At 39.9% G+C, this 9,415-nt stretch overlaps 1 protein-coding gene across 1 annotated transcript in view; it reads left to right on the top strand.

Annotated features, from left to right (window-relative positions):
- The first annotated feature begins 1,018 nt into the window (after window positions 1-1,018).
- The window catches only part of LOC106522181 (thyrotropin receptor), a 17,675-nt gene continuing 9,278 nt past the window's right edge, over window positions 1,019-9,415 (top strand). Inside the window, exons 1-6 of the mRNA XM_014015084.1 lie at window positions 1,019-1,170; window positions 1,253-1,324; window positions 3,551-3,625; window positions 7,906-7,980; window positions 8,102-8,176; window positions 8,262-8,339. Coding sequence (XP_013870538.1) covers window positions 1,019-1,170; window positions 1,253-1,324; window positions 3,551-3,625; window positions 7,906-7,980; window positions 8,102-8,176; window positions 8,262-8,339 — 527 coding nt within the window. The remainder of the gene's footprint in view (window positions 1,171-1,252; window positions 1,325-3,550; window positions 3,626-7,905; window positions 7,981-8,101; window positions 8,177-8,261; window positions 8,340-9,415) is intronic.

The following is a 9,415-nucleotide window of genomic DNA, read 5'->3' as shown; positions in this document are numbered from 1 at the left end:
ACATTTAGATTTAGACATTTAGACATCACATTTAACGTTTAAATTTAAATAAAAATAGTAACATTTAAGAACAGGGAGCTAAATAATAAAATGTTAGGATTTTACACTCAGAAAATTAGCTAAATAATGAAAATGTGTTATGTGTTAATTATTATTATTATTATTATTATTATTATTATTATTATTATTATTATTATTATTGTTCTTTCCTGAAGTGGCCTAGCCTGGCCATCATCTTCCTAGTCACGGTAATTCTAATCTCCCTTCTCTGCTCCATCTGGGTTTTCTTCCCACTGACTTGGATTTCTTTGGTAGAATTTCAACCTGGCCAATCAGCAAACAGAAGGAGGAGTTGTGAACGATGACGTTGATTTTCTGCACTGTTATAGTCCGCCTGTAGCTTAGCAGTGGTAGAGGAGGAATTGAATTGAAGGAGTTGAAGTCTGTGCTGACAAGGTTTCTAAATTAAATTAAATTAGTCTCACAAAGCCTGCAGCACTGATTTACAGCCGTCTCATTCGGCTCTGTACTTCTCTCTTCCCAATAAGGAATGGTTGTTTACAGTGCACGCAATTTCCGATTAGCTTTTTAGTTTAGCTTCCTTCATGGTCAAGTTGGCGCACTGCATACATCAAGGCCAAATGTTAGTAAAATCAGATCCAATTATTTTAATTTCCAACAGATTCGACACCTCCAGCAAGCAATGGTTTTTCAATAGCCGGGGGTCCAGACTCTCTGTACGAAGCAAAGCAAAGAACAAGGGGCTGTTTTTTTTTTTTTTTTACCAGGCTAGAAGTGGCCTAATTAAAGAAAAGTCTTTTGAAATATTTGACATTGATACAAATGATATTTGAAAATTCATTTATGTGAAATGAGCCTTTAAGCTTTTGAAAGTCTTAATTCTAGCTTTTATTCTGAAGGTTCAGACAACTGTGTATTTTGTCTTCTCTAGCAGACCGCCCCACTGCTTTCTTAACTTCATTCACTGTGCAGACTCTGCAGAACCACGGGGATTACAATGAAACTCCTTTCACTCATTTCCATGATTGCTGGACTTTCTCTCTCTTTAGAGGACTGTCCACCTCGCTGTAAGTGTGATGGGAACATCAACAGTGTTTCATGTGTTGGAGTACAGGCGATGCCTTTCTTTGATCCTTCCACACAAGAGGTGTAAGTAACAGCATCTTTATGGCACACAGTTTAGTTAGGGAAGGTGGTGTCAGAAATGAACATCTTTATATTTGTGTTTCAGGTGGCTTGTGAGGACAAACATTTCTTCCATTCCTCAAAATGCGTTTGCCAATTTACTCAACGTTTCTCACATGTAAGATTTTCTTTTTCCTCATGTCAACCATTTTCTTTCAAGCAGACAATTAAGGATGTTTTTCATCACGATCAATAAAAACTAGATATGTAAATGTTAATGACTAAATTAAAACAAATATTTGTCAACTGCATTGCACATGTAATGGCATTTTATCTGCCCATTGGTGACATTCTAAAGAAAACTGTTAAAAAATGTTGTATGCTGCTTTCTAAAGATTTTATGAAACATATAAATTATGACAGTGGGCAAACTGTATTGAAAAGCAGTGAAAGAAAAGGAACAATGATTATAACAACAAAAAAAATACACAAGAGTCGAAACTAAGAAGTCATTAAAGAAAAAGTATATCAAGTCCTAGCAGAATTTTACATTTATTTATTTTATTTTATTTATTGATTTTTTTTGTGTGTGTGTTTATAACATCCAGTCTGTTTCCTTGAATATAAGATTTGAGGGAAGTTTGTATTAGGAAATACAGTACATTTGATTTTGGTGGGAAAAAAAGACCAGTCGTTACAAATCACTAATTTATTTGGTAAACTTAGGATTATTAAATAACAAATAAGAATCATTAAGTGATTTCTGTTTTTCAAAATTGTTTAACCCTCAGAAAGTCGTGGAGTAAAAAAACTAATATTTGTTTTTATTTACCTGTACGTTTATTTATTTAGTTATTTAGTTAACTAAGTTTTTCATCGCTAAGGCTAAGGCCCCCTGGGTGGCCACTAGTAGGGGCCCTCAGAAAACTGGATAAGGAAAAAAACAGCAAAAATAAAAATTAATCTAATAAGTGCTCTAAATGATAGTCATAAAATCAAATCTGTTTTTCAATAATTATTTTAAATATAATTCATAATAATATTTAAGAGAGCTTTGAATATTTTTGTTTTGTTCTCATCGTCAGCAGTTTGTTAAAAATTGTTTCTTCAGTGGGAATACAACACAGTGTTTAAAACATGTTGGTTAATAAAATTCTTATGCTAAACAAATGTAATGATAAGACAACAGTGAACAAAAGTTATAAAAACATTATAAAAGTTGATGCTTCTTTACATATTTTGTAGCATTGAAAGGCTTTATGGCTGCTTACCTAATGCAGTGTGTCTGACAATCTTTGAAACAACTGAGGGCCCAATGCATTGAGGGATTAATAGATGGGAAGATGGATCCTGCAGGTGATAAAGCATTTGACATGCTGCCAGTGGAGTTTTATGAGAGTCAAAGTGATTTCTTAATAAGGCTTAGACTAAATAATGTGTTCAGCTTTAAAATAGACAGTGACTTTCTAAAACTGGCCTAGCCAAATGAAGCTGTATTCCTCATTGTTTGCTTTGTCACAGTCAGAATTTAGTGAGACTTCAACTGAAAACTTGCCTGCTTTCTCAAGCCATCTTGTTGTGTGGCTGGAGTTTGTCCTAATCGTGACTGGTCAGATTGACTTGTCTTGTGGGACAACTTTAAAGAGGAAGTAATAATATGACTTATGGTATTTATTTTATCAAATAAAAAGGATTGTGAACATGTAAACATAATTTATTGACTTCAGATTTCGTGCTCCACGCAAAGAGATTTAGTAAAACCAAAGAGCATGACCAGTCACCCATCGTGACAGTGTTGAGGGGCATCTTTCTCTTGCCCCCTTCCTTAATGCGCACAAGATGGTATGCACAGTGAAGGTCCAATTTGGGAAGCATGGTCAAGCTTTGAAGAGATTCAAAGTAGGAATCAGTGAGTGAGATTTATTCCAAATGCTGATCATTTTCATTAGCTTGTACTCATGGACTGGGAGATTTATCCTCACAAAGAACCACAGATACTAAAACATACTAATACTGTATGTTTCTCAATGGTTGACTTTCCAGTTGTGATAATTACAAACTAAGGTAGGAGTTCTGTCACATGGACACAGTTTAACTGAATTCAATGCATTTTCAACTAATTAAACCTAAAAAATCTCTCAGCTTTTGGGTTTCCATTGAGTTTTATCTGATCTGAGAGGGGTAAACTCACTGTCATACCTGATAGCAGCAGCTGTATTGTCAGATTTGGGCAGATGGTACCATACTACATGGAATTGTCACTTTGGTGTGGTATGAAAGCTGTACAGAACACTTAATGAATAACTTTTTTTTCTAAGAAACTCAATGCACATTACTGCAAATCTCTCCAATATGAAATACACTGAAAAAGGTTATTATGTTTGTTTTGTTGCATGTTTTTCAGATACATCACTGATGATGACTCTTTGAGATCTCTTGAGAAGCATTCTTTTTACAACCTGTCCACTGTCACAGACATGTATGTAAATAGTGAAGCTAGAAACTGCTCTGTTAGTTCCTTTGTGATGATTTAATCTGCAAAACAAAATAATTAATAATAATAATTGTTATGGCAATATTTATTTAACAAAGACAGAAATACGTGGTCCAAGAATGAAGGTACTCYGTGAGATGATCAGCTGAGTTTTATTGCAACAACAGGAAACACAGAGAACAACCTGGCCTGTCTCTGTGCCTCTTCTTCTCTCTGTCACTGTCTCTCCACACTGCTGTTGAACACTGTGTCTCGAGAGGCCTATACTCTATATATATTAACAAACAACACTCTGTCATCTTAGCAATATTTGATACAAGGTCAATGGAAAACACAAAGATAAACACAAGTGATATCTAASARNGVCTGTTGTTAGCAAATCTTGTTCTGACTTTAATCATTCTATCTGCAGATGAACAGCATGTCATAAAAACCTAGGTCATTAAAGGTTGTCATGAATTATTTGCTTAAACATAAAAGTATTAGTTCCATTACAATAATAATAATAATACATTTTATTTGGTGGTGCCTTTCTGACACTCAAGGACAAGCAACAGAGTAAAACAAAATGAATACATTTTGCACATAAAAACAAAATACTCATTAAAAACAGTAAAAAATCAAACTACAAAACTTAAACTTAAAATCAGCTGTGGTAAGCGATCCTGAAGAGGTGAGTCTCTTGTGAGCAAAACAAAAGTAAAAGAATTTCAATTCTTTATGACCTCAAAGATGTGAAAGGAAACAAAATATATCTATTTGTGTTAGCTTAGGGCTGCACCTAACAAATATTTTAATAATCGATTAATCAGCCATTATTTTTTTCTATTCATCGAGTAATCATAAAACATAAAAAAACATAATTTTGACCTTTGTTCCAAATAGAACATTTGGACTGACAAAGCATATTGCAATAGTGTAAGCAAGGCAATGAATCAACATTTTTCCTCCAAAATTTCTAAAACAAACAAACAAACAAACAAACAAACAAACAAACAAACAAACAAACAAACAAAAAGAAAACAGTGTAAAGAGCTCTCCTGACAATGACCTCTTGATCTGAAGTCTACCTTTCTAACAGAACTGAACTATTTTCTTTAAAGTCACTTTTGACCTCAATATTGTCATGTTTCCTGAAGAATCATTGTCCTACACTAAATTAGTTATAGTTTGAAAAATGCTTACACATATTCTTTTTATCTTTTATACCTCTCCTGGGCTGCCACCTTTTCGTGGTGGAGCGGTTTGAGTGTCCCAGTTATCCTAGGAGCTATGTTGGGTCACCCAAGACAAACAGGTCTTAGGTGAGGGATCAGACAAAGTGCAGCCCAAAGACCTGTTATGATGAGTGCAACAGTTGGACTTGCAGTTCCCTCTCCCAGAGGCAGGTCATCAGGGCCCCACTCTGGAGCCAGGCCTGGAGGTGGGGCACTGTGCCAAGCACCTGGTGGCCAGGCTTTCGCCCATGGAGCCTGGTCGGGCACAGAAGAGGAGACGTGGGTCCCCCTTCCCATGGGTTCACCACCTGTGGGAGGGGCCATAGGGGTCAGGTGCAATGTGTGTTGGGCAGTGGTCGAAGGCGAGGACCTTGGCGGTTCGATCCTCTGCTACAGAAGCTGGCTCTAGGGATGTGGAATGTCACCTCTCTGGTGGGGAAGGAGCCTGAACTGGTGTGTGAGGTTGAGAGGTTCCGACTAGATATACAGTAGTCTAACTCACCTCGACGCACATCTCTGGCTCTGGAACCAGTCTCCTCGAGACGGGTTGGACACTCTTCCACTCTAGAGTTGCCCATGCTGAGAGGCGCAGAGCAGGAGTGGGCATACTTTTTGCCCCCCATCTTGGCGCCTGTACGTTGGGGTTTACCCCGGTGAACGAGAGGGTAGCCTCCCTCCGCCTATGGGTGTGGGGGACGGGTCCTGACTGTTGTTTGTGCCTATGTGCCTAACAGCAGCTCAGATTACCCACCCTTTCTAGAGTCCTTGGAGGGGGTGCTGGAGAGCGCTCCTAACGGGGACTCCCTCATTCTGCTGGGGGACTTCAACAAGTTCGGAGAGGCCAGAGAAAAGACTTCTGTACGGCTTTGAGGCAATTCTGGTCCACCATCCGGCATCTTGGTGGGGGAAGAAGTTCACCACCAACACTGTTTATGGTGGGGATGGTGCGCTGATGACCTCAACTTGGGACGTTGTAGGTCGGTGGGCGGAATACTTTGAAGACCTCCTCAATCCTACCGACACATCTTCCCATGAGGAAGCAGAGCCTGGGGACCCTGGGTCGTACTCTCCAATCTCTGGTGCCGAGTCACCGAGATGGTTAAAAAGCTCCTCGGTGGCAGGGCGCTGGGGTTGGATGAGATTTGCCTGGAGTTTCTTAAGGCTCTGGATGTTGTGGGATTGTGTTGGTTGATGAGACTCTACAATATTGCATGGACATCGGGGGCAGTTCTCCTGGATTGGCAGACCGGGGTGGTGGTCCCCCATGTGTTCCAACTATAGAGGAATCACACTTCTGAGCCTCCCTGGTAAGGTCTATTCAGGGGTTCTGGAGAGGAGGGTCCATCGGATAGTCAAACCTTGGATTCAGGAAGAGCAGTGTAGTTTTCGTCCAGGTCGTGGAGCAGCGGACCAGCTCTATACCCTCAGCAGGGTCCTGGAGGGTGCATGGGAGTTCAACCAACCAGTCTACATGTGTTTTGTGGACTTGGAGAAAGTGTTCAACTGTGTCCCTCGGGGACTCTTGTGGGGGTATTCCGGGAGTATGGGGTATCAGGCCCGTTGATAAAGGCTGTTAGGTCCCTGTATGACCAATGCCAGAGCTTGGTCTGCATTGCCGGTAGTAAGTCGGACTTGTTTCCGGTGAGAGTTGGACTCCGCCAAGGTTACCCTTTGTCACTGATCCTGTTCATAACTTTTATGGACAGAATTTTTAGGCGCAGCCAAGGTGTTGAGGGGATCCTTATAGGTAGCCTTAGGATCTAATCTCTGCTTTTTGCAGATGATGTGGTCCTATTGGCTTCATCAGATCGTGATCTCCAGCTCTCACTGGAGTGGTTCGCCACTGAATGTGAAGCGGCCGGGATGAGGATTAGTGCCTCCAAATCCAAGACCATGGTCTTGAGCTGGATAAGGGTAGGGTGCCTTCTCTGGATTGGGGAGGAGGTTCTGCCCTAAGTGGAGGAGTTAAGTATCTCCGGGTCTTGTTCACGAATGAGGGAAGAATGGAGCGGGAGATCGGCAGGCAGATTGGTGCTGCATCTGCAGTGATGCGGGTGTTGTACCGGTCTGTCGTGGTGAAGCGAGAGCTGAGCCAGAAGGCAAAGCTCTCAGTTTACCAGCCGGTCTACGTTCCTACCCTCATCTATAGTCACAAGCTTTGGGTAGTGGCCGAAAGAACGAGATTGCGGATACAAGCGGCCGAAATGAGTTTCCTTCACAGGGTGTCTGGCCTCTCCCTTAGAGATAGGGTAAGCTCAGTCATCCAGGAGGGACTCAGAGTAGAGCCGCTGCTCCTCCATGTCGAGAGGAGCCAGTTGAGGTGGCTCGGGCATCTGGTTAGGATGCCTCCTGGACGCCTCCCTGGTGAGGTGTTCCAGGCATGTCCCACTGGCAGGAGGTCCAGAGGAAGACCCAGGACATGCTGGAGGGACTATGTTTCTCTGCTGGCCTGGGAACGCCTTGAGATTCCCCCAGAGGAGCTGGCCCAAGTGGCTGGGGAGAGGGAAGTCTTGGTCTCTCTGCTTAGGCTGCTGCCCCCGTGACCCGACCCTGGATAAGAGGAAGAAAATGGATGGATGGATCTTTTATTAATAAAAGGAGCACAAATTCCACATTCATACCTGAGATGACTTGGGACGATTATGAAGTTTCAAGTTTAATGGCTTTTGACAATCTGTTTAATTTTGCCATAGCTGATAGAACTACAATGATTTATAAATGTTGCTTCAGTCTGATTTTTCTGTTTGGGACCTCATTTAAAAAGACCCATTGAACAGAGCTTCCTACAGACAGCTCAAGCTAGGTAATCTTAAGAATTTTTATTTTTCTTAAAGGCTTGGTTAAGAAAATAATTTCCAATTGTCTTTTGTTCACTGCAGGAAAAATGAATGTATGTTTAGTGCTTATCACAAAAGTTGAGTAATTGTTATTTTAGCTATTTTAAACAAGAAAAAATACATAAATACGTAACTAAAATCAATTATTATTTGTTCTGTTGCGTTAGAATAATGAAAAAGTGTATGTGTTTGTGTGTGTCTGTGTCCATAGAAAGCTAAACGGCATTAAAACACTGTCATTCATTGATCAAGAGGCTTTTAAGGAACTTCCAAACTTAAACTATCTGTATGTACATTTCTGTTTATTTATTTTGCATTTTGACAGTGTTCTATTTTCACAAAGTAGCAACATTAAAGTTCTGTGATTTATTTGTACCCTTTCAAAAATGCACTGTGTTTTGTTACAGAGGAATCACTAACACAGCTCTTACCTCACTTCCTGTGCTAGAGTTTATTCAATCAAGACGAGAAGATTTTATTTTGTAAGTATTTCAGCACAAACATTTGAATCAACAGCAATTTTTGATGGTGTACAAATAATTTTATTGTCATTCTTTGGTTAAATAGGGAAATAGTGGATAATGTCTTCATGAAGGTCATTCCTGCTAATTCGTTTGCTGGAATGTCCATGAATTCTCTTACTATGTAAGTTGGATCTGCCCAAACAATATAATTTTCATTTTTATAATCATTGTCTTAAGGTATTAGAACACAAACTTTTCCCCATTTTATTTACAAATATTATAATGTTAATGTTGGATTTTTATCAAACCACTAACAATCCATGTTAATATGCTGTTTGTGTCCATTGAGAGGCTAGTATGATGTGGACATTACACATTTACGATTGATTGTGAGAAAAATTAAATACTGAAGAATGAAATTTGGGGTAACAAAAAAAGATGGGAGAAGCTATTTTCTCTTCTCAACTTTCAATAGACTTTATTTGCTTCAAACGAAATAGAAATAGACAAAAAAAAAAGGTCCAAATAGGAGTGGAGGAAAAAATGAGGACAAGAGCACTCGTCCAACTGTTAAGGGGCAAAGGAATGCTTCTTGAGCTCCTAATTGCATTTCTGAAGGGCGAGCAAAAAAGTAAGAAAGTCACCACTGCTTTTTCCATGTTGTTTACTGAAGGATGAAGGAAGAAAGAAAGAAAGTTCTGACAAACACACAGCATGTTTTACCAGGACACTTAGACAGTAGTCAGGGAAGGGATAAGAAAGGAGGAAAAGGCATTCACAAGGGCATCTTCAAAATATTTTGAAATGTTTGTAGGGGTTCAGTTTCCTTCTGTGTCACAGAGGCTTGTAGAATTTTGAGATCTTGGACTACTTTTGAAAAATGGTATATATGTGTGTGTGTGTGTGGTGGGGGGTGTTTCTGGTGACATTTAGGGGCAATTTTAAAACAAAATGCCTACATTTGGGGACAACTGGTGCATTTGGGGACCAAAGTTGAGTTCCCATTTGGTTTAAATGCCATTGGTGGGTTGGGGGTTGGGTTTAGGACCACGGTGTGAATTGAGTTTAGGTTAGTTTTAGGGTCAGGTAGGTACCTGTGGGTTTAGCCTTAGGGTTTGTGTCAGGGTTAGGCTGTAGAAATGTAATGGAAGTCAATGGAATGTCCCCAAATGTATAGCTGGGCAAACGTGTGTGTGTGTGTGTGTGTGTGTGTGTGTGTGTGTGTGTGTGTGTGTGTGTGTGTGTGTGTGTGTGTGT

This window comes from Austrofundulus limnaeus, unplaced genomic scaffold (assembly GCF_001266775.1).
Source record: "Austrofundulus limnaeus strain Quisiro unplaced genomic scaffold, Austrofundulus_limnaeus-1.0 Scaffold123, whole genome shotgun sequence".
NCBI classification, from domain to species: Eukaryota; Metazoa; Chordata; class Actinopteri; order Cyprinodontiformes; family Rivulidae; genus Austrofundulus; species Austrofundulus limnaeus.
The sequence above is the reverse complement of the archived record's forward strand: the minus strand, read 5'-3'. Positions and strand labels throughout refer to the sequence as shown.